This window comes from Coregonus clupeaformis, chromosome 1 (assembly GCF_020615455.1).
Source record: "Coregonus clupeaformis isolate EN_2021a chromosome 1, ASM2061545v1, whole genome shotgun sequence".
NCBI lineage: Eukaryota > Metazoa > Chordata > Actinopteri > Salmoniformes > Salmonidae > Coregonus > Coregonus clupeaformis.
This window is the reverse complement of record NC_059192.1, coordinates 15,501,852-15,519,818: the sequence shown is the minus strand read 5'-3', so window position 1 is coordinate 15,519,818 and position 17,967 is coordinate 15,501,852. Positions and strand designations below refer to the sequence as shown.

General features: G+C 41.5%; 1 protein-coding gene across 1 annotated transcript in view; it reads right to left on the bottom strand.

Annotated features, from left to right (window-relative positions):
* LOC121574218 (cysteine-rich protein 2) overlaps positions 1-17,967 on the bottom strand; it is a 32,064-nt gene that overhangs the window by 511 nt on the left and 13,586 nt on the right. The window contains exons 3-6 of the mRNA XM_041886853.2: positions 11,804-11,861; positions 6,993-7,118; positions 788-862; positions 332-426 (exon numbers count right to left, since the gene is read on the bottom strand). Of these exons, the coding sequence (XP_041742787.1) occupies positions 332-426; positions 788-862; positions 6,993-7,118; positions 11,804-11,861 (354 nt within the window). The remainder of the gene's footprint in view (positions 1-331; positions 427-787; positions 863-6,992; positions 7,119-11,803; positions 11,862-17,967) is intronic.

Genomic DNA, 17,967 nt, shown 5'->3' with positions numbered 1-17,967 from the left:
TTGTCATGACCCTAGCATTTGTCAGAATAAGACATAAATGATGGGGGCATTTAGCTTTTCTTAATTGCCCCTCCCTGAGGGGATGAATACAGTTATATTGGTTTAATTCCGTATGATTTAATTGACCAACATCAATGCATCTTCAGATTGTCTTATAAGTCCATGTGGGCTAGGCATCCTGAAAATGCAAGACACTTTAATAATAAAATACATCAAATCAAATAACCTTACATGTGAATTTCGACACAGAAGCACTGATGTGGATCTTAAAAGCAGCCCTCGCTTCGGTCATCAGTAATTGTAGTAGACAGTAATAATGTGGATGTAATACCTCAGCATGTCCACCAGAGGTCAGTGTCTTCTTACACCTCTCACAGCGCAGGCATGGTCGGTGCCAGTTCCTACCCAGGGACATCACCTTCTCTGCTGCAGAGACAAACAGACAAACACATCACTACGATTACCGAATTCAGCTGGCATGTCAGGATAATTAATAAACAGTGTACAAGGTTCTGTGTGGATCAGTTAGTAAAAACCTGGTGATTACCACATTGAGGTCTTGGGTTCAATTCCCACAGGGATCACATTCCAAAAATGTCACTTTGAAAATATAATAGGTCCGCTAAGTGACCGCTTGAACTATCAGTACAACATAGAAAATAAACATAAGAAAGCACATGTAAAAAAAACATATACAAAAATATATGTATAAAAAATATAGAATGCACATTTGAGTGATCAACGTTTATATCATAAATCAATCATGAACAGTCTGACCAAAACGTACCAAAATAGACCACTTTTCCACAGCCAGGACAGAGTGAGGTCTCTCCAGCAAACATCCTGGTCTGAGGGGGAGGAACTGGAGAAACAACAGTAGCTAGAGGTTATTCATAAGTTCAACCAACAGAAACAATTAAGTCAGCCTCAATTAAACTCATAAGTTAACCCTACATAAACTCACAGATAGGTTTTCTGCAAGTTACAAGACAGCAAATATAAGACCACCCCAACAGACACAAACTCAACATACCCCTTTCCCTTTCCTTTCCTTTTCCAAGTCCAGCTGCTAAAATAAATTGAATCTCTTACTTTACATACTTATTCAAAATACACAATGTATCTATTCAGGTTAACCAAACACATATTTACATTTACATTTACATCATTTAGCATAAATTGAGAGTTTTCAGATTGAACAGTGACATGATACATAACAGAAAGTTTGGGTTTACAATGTTTTGCAAAAGGCAAAATTCAACAGATTATAAGTAATTATAATAATAACATTGAACAATCAACAACTACCCCACCCATTCCTTTAAAAACATTTTAATCTCTAAAGGAAATGCTAAACCCAACAAGTGGTCTGTTAAAAACATCTGTTGAAAGTTCTAACATGGGTCAATCTTGAATCTTGTAATCAGAGATGGTTGTTTAAAGACATAGGGCTCTATTTTAGGCTGGCATTAAGGCGCTAGTGTCAAACGCACGTTAGTTTAGCAATTTCGTCATGTAAAAACTGCCGTACTAGCATTTTCTAGCCCTAAAGCCAGGTTTGGTAATTTACCTGTCTTATATCAGCTCGCTTGCGCTCAGATGGGCGGGGTGGAAATATTTTAGGCGTGTCCTTAAAAACTTGATCCAAAGTGCTAATTTCAGGCAGCGCTGATAGGGATATTTAAGACCAACCAAAAGCTGGTTTTAGCGGTAATGCAGTTGGTTATGACATTAATTTTGACAGCAGAAACGCAGCCTATCCAGCCGTGACGCACACTGCCCATATGTGCATGGAACAAGAGTAGCCTAATGTGCTTTTGGTGCTTGTATACTTCATACAGTGAGGGAAATAAGTATTTGATCCCCTGCTGATTTTGTACGTTTGCCCACTGACAAAGAAATGATCAGTCTATAATTTTAATGGTAGGTTTATTTGAACAGTGAGAGACAGAATAACAACAAAAAAATCCAGAAAAACGCATGTCAAAAATGTTAAAAATTGATTTGCATTTTAATGAGGGAAATAAGTATTTGACCCCCTTTCAATCAGAAAGATTTCTGGCTCCCAGGTTTATTTTATACAGGTAACGAGCTGAGATTAGGAGCACACTCTTAAAGGGAGTGCTCCTAATCTCAGTTTGTTACCTGTATAAAAGACACCTGTCCACAGAAGCAATCAATCAGATTCCAAACTCTCCACCATGGCCAAGACCAAAGAGCTCTCCAAGGATGTCAGGGACAAGATTGTAGACCTACACAAGACTGGAATGGGCTACAAGACCATCGCCAACCAGCTTGGTGACAACAGTTGGTGTGAATATTCGCAAATGGAAGAAACACAAAATAACTGTCAATCTCCCTCGGCCTGGGGCTCCATGCAAGATCTCACCTCGTGGAGTTGCAATGATCATGAGAACGGTGAGGAATCAGCCCAGAACTACACGGGAGGATCTTGTCAATGATCTCAAGGCAGCTGGGACCATAGTCACCAAGAAAACAATTGCTAACACACTACGCCGTGAAGGACTGAAATCCTGCAGCGCCCGCAAGGTCCCCCTGCTCAAGAAAGCACATATACAGGCCCGTCTGAAGTTTGCCAATGAACATCTGAATGATTCAGAGGAGAACTGGGTGAAAGTGTTGTGGTCAGATGAGACCAAAATCGAGCTCTTTGCCATCAACTCAACTCGTGTTTGGAGGAGGAGGAATGCTGCCTATGACCCCAAGAACACCATCCCCACCGTCAAACATGGAGGTGGAAACATTATGCTTTGGGCGTGTTTTTCTGCTAAGGGGACAGGACAACTTCACTGCATTAAAGGGACGATGGATGGGGCCATGTACTGTCAAATCTTGGGTGAGCACCTCCTTCCCTCAGCCAGGGCATTGAAAATGGGTCGTGGACAGGTATTCCAGCATGACAATGACCCAAAACACACGGCCAAGGCAACAAAGGAGTGGCTCAAGAAGAAGCACATTAAGGTCCTGGAGTGGCCTAGCCAGTCTCCAGACCTTAATCCCATAGAAAATCTGTGGAGGGAGCTGAAGGTTCGAGTTGCCAAACGTCAGCCTCGAAACCTTAATGACTTGGAGAAGCTCTGCAAAGAGGAGCGGGACAAAATCCCTCCTGAGATGTGTGCAAACCTGGTGGCCAACTACAAGAAACGTCTGACCTCTGATTGCCAACAAGGGTTTTGCCACCAAGTACTAAGTCATGTTTTGCAGAGGGGTCAAATATTTATTTCCCTCATTAAAATGCAAATACATTTATAACATTTTTGTCATGCGTTTTTCTGGATTTTTTTGTTGTTATTCTGTCTCTCACTGTTCAAATAAACCTACCATTAAAATTATAGACTGATCATTTCTTTGTCAGTGGGCAAACTTACAAAATCAGCAGGGGATCAAATACTTTTTTCCCTCACTGTACATATGGACGCACCACTTTATTTTTTTCATTTCACTTCACCAATTTGGACTATTTTGTGTATGTCCATTACATGAAATCCAAATAAAAATCTATTTAAATTACAGGTTGTAATGCAACAAAATAGGAAAAAACGCCAAGGGGGCTGAATACTTTTGCAAGGCACTGTACAGTTGAAGTCAGATGTTTACATACACCTTAGCCAAATACATTTAAACTCAGTTTTTCACAATTCCTGACATTTAATCCTAGTAAAAATTCCCTGTTTTAGGTCAGTTAGCATCACCACTTTATTTTAAGAATGTGAAATGTCAGAATAATAGTAGAGAGAATTATTTATTTCAGCTTTTATTTATTTCATCACATTCCCAGTGGGTCAGAAGTTTACATACACTCAATTAGTATTTGGTAGCATTGCCTTTAAATAGTTTCACTTGGGTCAAACGTTTCGGGTAGCCTTCCACAAGCTTCCCACAATAAGTTGGGTGAATTTTGGCCCATTCCTCCTGACAAAGCTGGTGTAACTGAGTCAGGTTTGCAGGCCTACTTGCTCGCACACGCTTTTTCAGTTCTGCCCACAAATGTTCTATAGGATTGAGGTCAGGGCTTTGTGATGGCCACTCCAATACCTTGACTTTGTTGGCCTTAAGCCATTTTGCCACAACTTTGGAAGTATTTGTCCATTTGGAAGACCCATTTGTGACCAAGCTTTAACTTCCTGACTGATGTCTTGAGATGTTGCTTCAATATATCCACATAATTTTCCTTCCTCGTGATGCCATCTATTTTGTGAAGTGCACCAGTCCCTCCTGCAGCAAAGCACCCCCACAGCATGATGCTGCCAACTCTGTGCTTTACGGTTGGGATGATGTTCTTCGGCTTGCAAGGCACCCCCTTTTTCCTCCAAACATAACAATGGTCATTATGGCCAAACAGTTATATTTTTGTTTCATCAGACCAGAGGACATTTCTCCAAAAGGTATGATCTTTGTCCCCATGTCCAGTTGCAAACCGTAGTCTGACTTTTTTATGGCGGTTTTGGAGCAGTGGCTTCTTCCTTGCTGAGCGGCCTTTCAGGTTATGTCGATATAGGACTCGTTTTACTGTGGATATAGATACTCTTGTACCTGTTTCCTCCAGCATCTTCACAAGGTCCTTTGCTGTTGTTCTGGGATTGATTTGCACTTTTCGCACCAAAGTACATTCATCTCTAGGAGACAGAACACGTCTCCTTCCTGAGCGGTATGATGGCTCGTGGTCCCATGGTGTTTATACTTGCGTACTATTATTTGTACAGATGAACGTGGTACCTTCAGGCGTTTGGAAATTGCTCCCAAGGATGAACCAGACTTGTGGAGGTCTACCATTTTTTGTCTGAGGTCTTGGCTGATTTCTTTTGATTTTCCCATGATGTCAAGCAAAGAGGCACTGAGTTTGAAGGTAGGCCTTGAAATACATCCACAGGTACACCTCCAATTGACTCAAATTATGTCAATTAGCCTACCAGAAGCTTCTAAAGCCATGACATCATTTTCAGGAATTTCCCAAGCTGTTTAAAGGCACAGTCAACTCAGTGTATGTAAACTTCTGACCCACTGGAATTGTGATACAGTGAATTATAAGTGACATAATCTGTCTGTAAACAATTGTTGGAAAAATGACTAGTGTCATGCACAAAGTAGATGTCATAAGGCAAAGGGTGGCTATTTGAAGAATCTCAAATATAAAATATATTTTGATTTGTTTAACACTTTTTTGGTTACTACATGATTCCATATGTGTTATTTGTAGAAAATAGTAAAAATAAAGAAAAACCCTTGAATGAGTAGGTGTTCTAAAACTTTTGACCGGTAGTGTATCTTAAAAGATCAGATACAAGTCAGCCTTTTATATAACTCAAAGTAATGTGTCGATGTTACATAGAACACTACGTCCCTTGTCAAATGTGAAGTGTTATTATACGACAATTCCTCATTCCACCCCAGTGACGAATAGAGAGAGGGTCATTACAAGTGTGTGTTTGTGTCTGTGTAACCCTCTCTCTACCCCTTTATGTTGCTATATTTAACCCTTAAAGGTCATACTTGGAGCACTTGGCAAGGCCAGTTAATCTGAGCAGCCCTGATAAAAAGGACTGGTTCCTTTGTGTGTTTGTGTATATACACTATATAGCCAAAAGTATGTGGACTCCTGCTCGTCGAACGTCTCATTCCAAAATCATGAGCATTAATATGGAGTTGGTCCCCCCTTTGCTGCTATAACAGCCTCCACTCTTCTGGGAAGGCTTTCCACTAGATGTTGGAACATTGCTGTGGGGACTTGCTTCCATTCAGCCACAAGAGCATTAGTGACGTTGGGCACTGATGTTGGGTGATTAGGCTTGGCTCACAGTCTGCGTTCTAATTCATCCCAAAGGTGTTTGATGGGGTTGAGGTCAGGGCTCTGTGCAGGCCAGTCAAGTTCTTCCACACTGATCTCGACAAACCATTTCTGTATGGACCTCGCTTTGTGCACGGGGGCATTGTCATGCTGAAACAGGAAAGGTCATTCCCCAAACTGTTGCCAGAAAGTCGGAAGCACAGAATTGTCAAGAATGCCATTGTATGCTGTAGCGTTAAGATTTCCTTTCACTGGAACTAAGGGGCCTAGACCAAACCATGAAAAACAGCCCCAAACCATTATTCCTCCTCCACCAAACTTTACAGTTGGCACTATGCATTAGGGCAGGTAGCGTTCTCCTGGCATCCGCCAAACCCAGATTAGTCCATCTGACTGCCAGACAATGAAGCGTGATTCATCACTCCAGAGAACGCGTTTCCACTGCTCCAGAGTCCAATGGCGGCAGCTTTACACCACTCCAGCTGACGCTTGGCATTGCGTATGGTAATCTTAGGCTTGTGTGCTGCTGCTCGGCCATGGAAAGCCATTTCATGAAGCTCCCAACGAACAGTTCTTGTGCTGACATTGCTTCCAGAGGCAGTTTGGAACTCGGTAGTGAGTGTTGCTACGCGCTTCAGCACTCAGCGGTCCTGTTCTGTGAACTTGTGTGGCCTACCACTGGGGGCTGAGCCGTTGTTGCTCCTAGATTGTTCCACTTCACAATAACAGCACTCACAGTTGACTGGGGCAGCTCTAGCAGAGCAGAAATTTGACAAACTGACTTGTTGGAAAGGTGGCATCCTATGACAATGCCACGTTGAAAGTCACTGAGCCATTCTACTGCCAGTGTTTGTCTATGGAGATTGCATGGTGGTGTGCTCGATTTTATACACCTGTTAGCAACGTCTGTGGCTGAAATAGCCGAATCCACCAATTTGAAGGAGTGTCCACATCGTTTTGGCCATGTAGTGTATGTATGTGTGTGTGATGTGGCGAGAGCTAAGGAGGGATTTTGTTTTTCATCAAGACAATATGCTACTCTAAGCTCCCTTAATAATACTATTACTACCCCTGTCGCTGTAGCCTGGCCCCAGATCTGTTTGTGCAGTCTTCCTATGATAATTGTTTGTCATGACAATGACCATAGGAGATAGCAAAACAGCACAAACAGGCTACCGTCCCTTACCTTTGGGTTGGTTCCGGGTGACCTGCACGGTGGTCCATGGTGTGGTGGGGGATCCTTCTGAGGGGCTGTCAAAGGTCGGTTGAGGAGTGTCGTAGATGTAGCAGCCTGCCCCTCCGATGTTCACACCTGGAGGAGAGGTTATTAGGCAGCCATAGTATTATGTGATATTATGAGGAGCTAGAGTGGGAACTTAGCCAAAGTACCAGTATCTTACAACTAGTGCCATGGAGTCATTGGTTACCCTTCTGCTGTACCGAAATGTGGTTGTCAGTGTGTTATATTAAAAAAGGAAACGTTTTAAGGCCCAGTAGAGGTCCTACTGCATAACTCCCATCTTGGACGATAGGCAGAATAGCAGAGGAGGAAGAAGCCAAGGGGAAATGCCTGCTGTTTTTCAGTTGGGTTTGAGGTTCCTTTATCCAAACAACCAGAACCAAACCCCGCCCACATCCTACCAAACCACCAGAGACACACACATTCCAGACAAATTCCTTGTTTCTGTATGTATGTACTGGGTCAACTCAACTGTAATGCACATGATTAGAGGGTAATCTCACTCTTTGTAGATAATAATAATTTAGATAATAATTTAGATAATAATAATTTTCAAAGATATGAGCTGAAGTTCGTCAGATGTGTAACCGTCTTTACTTTACATTTAGCTTCCCCAGTCTGATGACCCTCACCTACAGTGGGGAAAAAAAGTATTTAGTCAGCCACCAATTGTGCAAGTTCTCCCACTTAAAAAGATGAGAGAGGCCTGTAATTTTCATCATAGGTACACGTCAACTATGACAGAAAAAAGGAGAAAAAAATATCCTGAAAATCACATTGTAGGATTTTTTATGAATTTATTTGCAAATTATGGTGGAAAATAAGTATTTGGTCAATAACAAAAGTTTCTCAATACTTCGTTATATACCCTTTGTTGGCAATGACACAGGTAAAATGTTTTCTGTAAGACTTCACAAGGTTTTCACACACTGTTGCTGGTATTTTGGCCCATTCCTCCATGCAGATCTCCTCTAGAGCAGTGATGTTTTGGGGCTGTCGCTGGGCAACACGGACTTTCAACTCCCTCCAAAGATTTTCTATGGGGTTGAGATCTGGAGACTGGCTAGGCCACTCCAGGACCTTGAAATGCTTCTTACGAAGCCACTCCTTCGTTGCCCGGGCGGTGTGTTTGGGATCATTGTCATGCTGAAAGACCCAGCCACATTTCATCTTCAATTCCCTTGCTGATGGAAGGAGGTTTTCACTCAAAATCTCACGATACATGGCCCCATTCATTCTTTCCTTTACACGGATCAGTCGTCATGGTCCCTTTGCAGAAAAACAGCCCCAAAGCATGATGTTTCCACCCCCCATGCTTCACAGTAGGTATGGTGTTCTTTCGATGCAACTCAGCATTCTTTGTCCTCCAAACATGACGAGTTGAGTTTTTACCAAAAAGTTCTATTTTGGTTTCATCTGACCATATGACATTCTCCCAATCCTCTTCTGGATCATCCAAATGCACTCTAGCAAACTTCAGACGGGCCTGGACATGTACTGGCTTAAGCAGGGGGACACGTCTGGCACTGCAGGATTTGAGTCCCTGGCGGCGTAGTGTGTTACTGATGGTAGGCTTTGTTACTTTGGTCCCAGCTCTCTGCAGGTCATTCACTAGGTCCCCCCGTGTGGTTCTGGGATTTTTGCTCACCGTTCTTGTGATCATTTTGACCCCACGGGGTGAGATCTTGCGTAGAGCCGCAGATCGAGGGAGATTATCAGTGGTCTTGTATGTCTTCCATTTCCTAATAATTGCTCCCACAGTTGATTTCTTCAAACCAAGCTGCTTACCTATTGCAGATTTAGTCTTCCCAGCCTGGTGCAGGTCTACAATTTTATTTCTGGTGTCCTTTGACAGCTCTTTGGTCTTGGCCGTAGTGGAGTTTGGAGTGTGACTGTTTGAGGTTGTGGACAGGTGTCTTTTATACTGATAACAAGTTCAAACAGGTGCCATTAATACAGGTAACGAGTGGAGGACAGAGGAGCCTCTTAAAGAAGAAGTTACAGGTCTGTGAGAGCCAGAAATCTTGCTTGTTTGTAGGTGACCAAATACTTATTTTCCACTATAATTTACAAATAAATTCATTAAAAATCCTACAATGTGATTTTCTGGATATTTTTTTCTCAATTTGTCTGTCATAGTTGACGTGTACCTGTGATGAAAATTACAGGCCTCTCTCATCTTTTTAAGTGGGAGAACTTGCACAATTGGTGGCTGACTAAATACTTTTTTTCCCCACTGTATGTATTGCCCCCCAAACTGACTGAACCCAGGTCCCATCTAGGAAATTAAATGTTACCGCCTATCTTTCCCATCCATGTTTTGTGGCACCTCCAAAACAATCATGTGATATGCAGGCATAATAATATAAGGTGATAATGCTTGTCAGTTTTTCGAGAGTGACTTAGACCTTTGGTTCGAAACGTTACACTCAATAAACTGTTGGAGCTTTCAATAGGTTGCAGATACAGTGCCTAGTGAGTCTACACACCTTTTGCACAGTCTACACATTTTGCTGCCTTAAAATTTAATCTGAAAAGGGATTAAATTTGATATTTTTCCTACTGATTTACACAACCTACTCCCCATTTTTAAAGTAAAAAAAAATTATAGAAACATTTTCCAAATAATACTTTTTAAAAATGAAGATGTCTTGATTGCATAATGTCTTCACACCCCAGAGTTAATACTTGGTGGAAGCACCTTTGGCAGCCATTACAGCTGTGAATCATTTTAAATAACTTTATACCAACTTAGGTTAGGGCATCATACAGTATATCTATTGTTTTTGTCAAAATTGCTCAAGCTCAGTACATTTGGTTGGGAATCATTGATGGACAACAATATTCGAATCTTGTCCCAAGCAAATTTAAGTTCGGACTGAGACTGGACAACTCAGGAACACGCAACACTTCTTGAAAAACCATTCTGGTGTGTCTTTGGCATTAACATTTGTGTGATTGGCCTTCTGGAAAATAAAACTCAATCCCAGGTTAGGTTTTCAGAAGACTGGGACAGGTTTTCCTCTAACTTATTACCTGGGCTTTGCTACTTTCATATTTACTTTGATCTTGACAAATGCTCCAGTCCATACTGGTGACAAGCATACCCATAAAATTATGCTGCCATCACAATACTTGAAAATACAGAGGGTTTCTCCTGTGTTGTGTTGTATTGGATTTAATTTATTTGCTGTGTTGTCTTGCAGTATTATTTAACAGCCTTATCGCAAACAGAATGGATGATTTAGAGTTGATTTTTAACACAGGCTTCCTTCTTGGAATATTGCTGTCAATTAATGATTCCCAACCAAATTGACTGAGCTCAAGCAATTTTGAAAAAACAATGGAAGAAATTTCCCTAAGAGTTGTGCAAAGTTGGTAGAATCTTATAGAAAATTATTCACAGCTGTAATTGTTGCCAAAGGTGCTTCCACCGAGTACTAACTCAGACATGAAAGCATACCTAATCAAGACATGTTCATTTATTTTTATTAGGAAAATGTTCTATAATTTTTCTTTAACTTTGACAATGTGAAGTAGGCTGTGTAGATCGGTAGGAACAAAATTGATTTTTTTTTGTTTTGATAGAATTTTAAGGCAGTAAAATGTGAAGACTGTGCAAAGGGTGTGTAGACTTTCACTAGCGACTATATACAGTGGGGAGAACAAGTATTTGATACACTGCCGATTTTGCAGGTTTTCCTACTTACAAAGCATGTAGAGGTCTGTAATTTGTATCATAGGTACACTTCAACTGTGAGAGACGGAATCTAAAACAAAAATCCAGAAAATCACATTTATGATTTTTAAGTAATTAATTTGCATTCGTAGGATTTTGGTGTGCTCCAAAATGTTGTCACAGATTTAAGCAACTGTGAAACGAGGCCAACTTTTTATGCAACTTTGAAATTGAAGCAATTTTAAGAAATGAGGCCACCCTGGATAGGAGTAGTGATTGAATAGGCTCTGGCCAGGCAGTATAACACCAGGGCAGGGGGTCATTATAGATATAAATCTGGGCCCCACTCAGTACACATAGGACGTCTTGCACTTTGATTCATGGGAAAGGAAATGCCTATGACCGTACAGCATCTGGTATAGTATCCGTGTGATGAAATTGTATAATGTTTTTAACATTGTTTTCTTAATCAATCAAGTAGTTTTATGTCTGTTTGTGTGAGTGAGGAAAGGAGTACATTTGTGCTACTGTATGTATTGTGTGTATGTTTGTGTGCGTACGTGTGTGAGTGCGTGCGTGTGTGTGTGTGTGTGTGTGTGTGTGTGTGGAGTGTGTAAAATACAGATGTAGGATCTTAATTTGAGCCAGTTTGCTACAGCAGGAAAATAATCCTTCAGAAACAGGAAATGTGAATTATATATTATGTGGATTATAATTAATGGACATTTTCATAGGGGTTGATACATTTTTCGTAAGGGAAAATCAAGTCTGAAATTTCAAAGTGGAAATTACAAACTTCAGACGCCTTTTTAAACCTTAAATACATTCACTACAAGTTTTACATTTCCTGCATTGCAGGAAAGTTATCCTGCAACAGAGTGATCAAATTAAGATCATACACCTGTATAGTGCTGCTTTTTTTTTTTTATACAGCAGCACTGTGTATCCAAGACAATTTCAACCTCTGGGACAATAAAGTGTATCCTATCCTATCATTGAATGAATGTCTTACTGAATTCAAGCTATAGCCATTCTTCCTCATATCTGTGATGATGCTTTTTTAACAGTAACCTCTTACCTTTGGGTCCGAAGAGAGTTCCATAGCATGGTTTGTGACAGTAGGGCAGCCCATCATGCTGAAAGACAGACAATGTCTAATTTTAACAATTAGTCTTATCATAATAAATAGCTGAATATTGTTAATTAAGAAAAACTAAAACCACAGGAAGTCCGCTCACAACAATGTGCAGGTTTAGTGCAACTTTCAACTGTAACTATTTACTGAAACAGTTCTACTTATTACTGAAATAAACTGTTTACTGAAACTGAAACATTTCACAATTCACTGAAATTGAACTTTACAGTCAGTCAGTGTCAGTATAAAGCATTAGGGTTTAAACCAATCAGACAGAGGTTATATTTCAGGAATGTGACCACTGACTGGTCACTGGCTTAATCACAAATGGCACCATACTCCCTTTATAGTGCACTACTTTTGACCAGTGCCAATAGGCAATTGTGCAGTATATGGGTCATTCTACAAAAGTGGTGCATCATATATAATAGACATACACTGAATGTACAAAACATTAGGAACCCCTTCCTAATATTGAGTTGCACCCCCTTTTGCTCTTAGAACAGACTCAATTAGTCGGGGCATGGGCTCTACAAGGTGTCGAAAGCCTTCCACAAAGATGCTGGCCCATGTCCTTTTGGTGGTGAACCATTGATAACCATTCTATAAAAACTCAGCAGCGTTGCAGTTCTTGACAAAAAGCATTGCGCCTGGCACCTACTACCATACCCCGTTCAAAGGCACTTAAATATTTTGTCTTGCCCATTCACCCACTGAATAGCACACATACACAATCCATGTCTCAGTTGTCTCAAGGCTTAAAAATCCTTCTTTAACCTGTCTCCTCCCGTTCATCTACACTGATTAAAGTGGATTTAACAAGTGACATCAATAAGGGATCATAGCTTTCAACTGGATTCACCTGGTCAGTCTACAGTATGTCATGGAAAGAGTTCTTAATGTTTTGTAAACTCAGTATGTGTGTGTGTGTTCGCCTGTGTGTGTGCGTGCACGTTTGCGAGAGCCAAGGATGGTATTTGTTTTTTAATCAAGATAATATGCTACTCTAAGCTCCCTTAATAATAATACTACTATTACCCTTCCGTTGCTTAAGGCTTTAAATCGTTTTTTTGGGGTGGGACTGCAATTTGCACCACTTCTGTTGAATCACCCATATAGGAAATAGGGTGCCATTTGGGAAGCAACCATTATCTTTCAAATTTAAACGAATGCCTTCTCCTCCTGACCTCTTCAAGTTAATAATGGAGGAGCTCTATCTGTCAGTCTAAAATGGACCGAGCAGAGCAGACAGAGAGAGCAGACAGAGCAGAGCAGAGCAGAGAGATCCTTTCAACCCAAATTCCTGTCAAACATCTCCCCAATTCAGACTTTATTTTTAGCAAACTGCTTCCATATGCTCTTGCTCCTTCACATTCCAGTGCATGAACTGGGAATAAAACAATATTTAGACAACTAACACCCGTCTGAGAGGAGGATAGAAGAGATTTAGGATGCTGTGACCTCAGCAGGCTCTTAAAGCTCTTCATTCTAAATGGCTGCATTTGTAACCGACCTTAGAGAGTTAGGCTGCATCCCAAGGGCCGGGCCCATAGGGCTCTGGTCAAAAGTAGTGCACTATGTAGTGAATAGAGTGCCTTTTAGGACTCGTCCTTAGAGACACGCAACGTATGTGTTACCACACCTCTTTTCGGACCAACACTGGGTTATTGTGTGTGGGAGACAGCTCAAACAGTACCTAAATGAATGAATGCACACACACACTCTGTCGTACAAAGCTCACTCTGACCACACAAGAGTGTTCTATGTCTCCTCAAGTACAAGATACTTGTATAACTCTACAAACTGCCCTCCTCACTCACACTACAACAACAACAAAGTAGGACAAACCTAAGCTCCGAAGAAGATTCTCCAAAAACACTTAAGTCACTCTTATAAAATACTATTTGGGACCAAAGTTCTTCATAGCGAAAAAATAAATACAACTTTAGATCAGAAACAGTAATATTACAGTGTAGGTACATATTAATACTTGGCATTTACAGTGCAACTGTTTGTGGGTCAATGGCATTGAAGTGAACAAGACATGCAGCAGAACTATCTGAGTTTTGAGAGTAGGGCTTTGTTATGAACCTCACATTTTACCCTATCAACCTCACATCTGTAGGGTGACAGTTAGAAAGCAAAAAAAAAAGCGTTTTGCCAAAACTGCGTAATTCCAAAATACACACTTTCATGATTTTGATGGAGACTCACTGCATGCGTCGCATATACACACTGTTAACTTTAAAGTTAAATCATCACTTCCTTCATTCCTATTTCAGACCTTTGAGTCTATATACGGACACTGAGGTCTGGAACGTCACGTTTACGACAGCCTGTGACTCAGCTAGTTCAGCAAATCTGAGCTCATGTTTTTTCTGGAGAGTAAAGTGTGTCCCAAATGGCACTGTACTACCTATGTAGTGCACTTCTTAAGTAGTGCACTGTGTTGGGAATCAGGGGCCATTTGGGACGCAACCTCTGATATCATAAGCATCCGTTACAGACCTGACAGTCTGGTGTGATGTCACACTTTCACTGTTCATTGTCACGTTGTCACTGAGGGTGTGGGTGTGATGCCATGAAGTCATGGAGCAGCCATTAATCAGTGTGATGAATGAGTTGATGATAGATGCAAAGGAAACATTGTATCAGCTTTGGGCTGGCATCGTAGACTACAATCCAGAAACTAAGGACATGCCTCTCTGACAAGGTCATTATAAATCTTGTAATTTAACCACAGGAGGCTGGTGAGGGGAGGACGGCTCATAATAATGGCTGGAATTGAGTGAATGGAATGGTATCAAGCACTTAGAAACTGAGTTTGATACCATTCCATTAACTCTGTTCCAGCCATTACTATGAGCCGTCCTCCCCAGTTAGGGTGCCACCAGCTGCCTATGCATTTAACGTCTACTTAACCTCATGTAAATGTCCTTTAACCTGATACAGCAGTGGGCTAAATCAGGGTCACACCAAGTGTTTCTGGGTAGTTTTAAACAAATCTACTTTGAAACAAAAGTATACACCTCACACACATGGTTATGGGCTTAATCAAAATAAGACATCTGTACCATGTCAGATATAGAGTTGAAATGTATTCAATTTTGAGTTTGAATCCCAATATTACACTTTACAGTTGAAGTCGGAAGATTACATACACTTAGGTTGGAGTCATTAAAACTTGTTTTTCAACCACTCCACACATTTCTTGTTAACAAACTATAGTCTTGGCAAGTCGGTTAGGACATCTACTTTGTGCATGACACAAGTAATTTTTCCAACAATTGTTTACAGACAGATTATTTCACTTATAATTCACTGTATCACAATTCCAGTGGGTCAGAAGTTTACATACACTAAGTTGACTGTGCCTAGATTTTTATTTGGATTTCATGTAATGGACATACACAAAATAGTCCAAATTGGTGAAGTGAAATGAAAAAAATAAAGTGGTGCGTCCATATGTACAGTGAGGGAAAAAAGTATTTGATCCCCTGCTGATTTTGTAAGTTTACCCACTGACAAAGAAATGATCAGTCTATAATTTTAATGGTAGGTAAACTTCCGACTTCAACTGTATATACACTGCTCAAAAAAATTAAGGGAACACTTAAACAACACAATGTAACTCCAAGTCAACTAGCCGGTGCCCCCGCACATTGACTCTGCACCGTTACCCCCCTGTATATATAGCCTCCCTACTGTTATTTTATTTTACTTCTGCTCTTTTTTCTCAACACTTTTTTGTTGTTGTTTTATTTTACTTTTTTATTAAAATTAAATGCACTGTTGGTTAAGGGCTGTAAGTAAGCATTTCACTGTAATGTCTGCACCTGTTGTATTCGGCGCATGTGGCCAATAAAATTTGATTTGTTTTGACTTCTGTGAAATCAAACTGTCCACTTAGGAAGCAACACTGATTGACAATACATTTTACATGCTGTTGTGCAAATGGAATAGACAACAGGTGGAAATGATAGGCAATTAGCAAGACACCCCCAATAAAGGACTGGTTTTGCAGGTGGTGACCACAGACCACTTCTCAGTTCCTATGCTTCCTGGCTGATGTTTTGTCACTTTTGAATGCTGGCGGTGCTTTCACTCTAGTGGTAGCATGAGACGGAGTCTACAACCCACACAAGTGGCTCAGGTAGTGCAGCTCATCCAGGATGGCACATCAATGCGAGCTGTGGCAAGAAGGTTTGCTGTGTCTGTCAGCGTAGTGTCCAGAGCATGGAGGCGCTACCAGGAGACAGGCCAGTACATCAGGAGACGTGGAAGAGGCCGTAGGAGGGCAACAACCCAGCAGCAGGACTGCTACCTCCGCCTTTGTGCAAGGAGGAGCAGGAGGAGCACTGCCAGAGCCCTGCAAAATGACCTCCAGCAGGCCACAAATGTGCATGTGTCTGCTCAAACGGTCAGAAACAGACTCCATAAGGGTGGTATGAGGGCCCGACGTCCACAGGTGGGGGTTGTGCTTACAGCCCAACACCGTGCAGGACGTTTGGCATTTGCCAGAGAACACCAAGATTGGCAAATTCGCCACTGGCGCCCTGTGCTCTTCACAGATGAAAGCAGGTTCACACTGAGCACGTGACAGACGTGACAGAGTCTGGAGACGCCGTGGAGAACGTTCTGCTGCCTGCAACATCCTCCAGCATGACCGGTTTGGCGGTGGGTCAGTCATGGTGTGGGGTGGCATTTCTTTGGGGGGCCCTCCATGTGCTCGCCAGAGGTAGCCTGACTGCCATTAGGTACCGAGATGAGATCCTCAGACCCCTTGTGAGACCATATGCTGGTGCGGTTGGCCCTGGGTTCCTCCTAATGCAAGACAATGCTAGACCTCATGTGGCTGGAGTGTGTCAGCAGTTCCTGCAAGAGGAAGGCATTGATGCTATGGACTGGCCCGCCCGTTCCCAGACCTGAATCCAATTGAGCACATCTGGGACATCATGTCTCGCTCCATCCACCAACGCCACGTTGCACCACAGACTGTCCAGGAGTTGGCGGATGCTTTAGTCCAGGTCTGGGAGGAGATCCCTCAGGAGACCATCCGCCACCTCATCAGGAGCATGCCCAGGCGTTGTAGGGAGGTCATACAGGCACGTGGAGGCCACACACACTACTGAGCCTCATTTTGACTTGTTTTAAGGACATTACATCAAAGTTGGATCAGCCTGTAGTGTGGTTTTCCACTTTAATTTTGAGGGTGACTCCAAATCCAGACCTCCATGGGTTGATAAATTTGATTTCCATTGATAATTTTTGTGTGATTTTGTTGTCAGCACATTCAACTATGTAAAGAAAAAAGTATTTAATAAGATTATTTCATTCATTCAGATCTAGGATGTGTTATTTTAGTGTTCCCTTTATTTTTTTGAGCAGTGTACATCACAGAGGACTGAAATATAACAAACCGTTTGACATAGAAACACTGGATTTCCGGTGGCTTTTCAGATTTTTTTTAAATTATGAAATTATGAACATGTTTAATAACATTCCACCCATGAGGCCACAAGGCAATTTTACTGCAGGAAAGGGCTACTGTTTTTTATGGAAAGATGCCAAGATCAGGAACCCATGCCTTTTGACTGTAATTTCAATGATCCCAACAGATATAATTATTGACAGTTCAGGAATGCAGATGCCAGTCTCCCTTCTCTGTCCCTCCCTGATGAAAAAGTATTAAAAGGTTTTAGAAAATGTTCTGAACAATGAAGATAACTCACTGCCGTGTATGAGGCCACACACACAGAGAGAGAGAGAGAGAGAGAGGTCAGTCCTTCACCCGACAGCCTGTCAAAAACACTCCCGTCCAGAAATAACAGCAGCCTATTCGTTCTCTCATGCCACAGCATTTCAGAGATAAAGAAGTGGATGGGACTGTATATGGGCTTGTGAAAGTGAACTAGCAGTGTTTGTACATTACTCCATGTATACTGTTAGGTTATCTATGACATTTTCATAAAGAAGGATAACTCCTCTGCATCTCCACTCAAACCTGTGTAAGAACAACTACCTCTCAAAAGTCAAGCATGTAAACCCTTCCAACCACAAGTAAACCTTAAAATCAACTAGTCATCTTTATCTTCTGATGAAAGGAC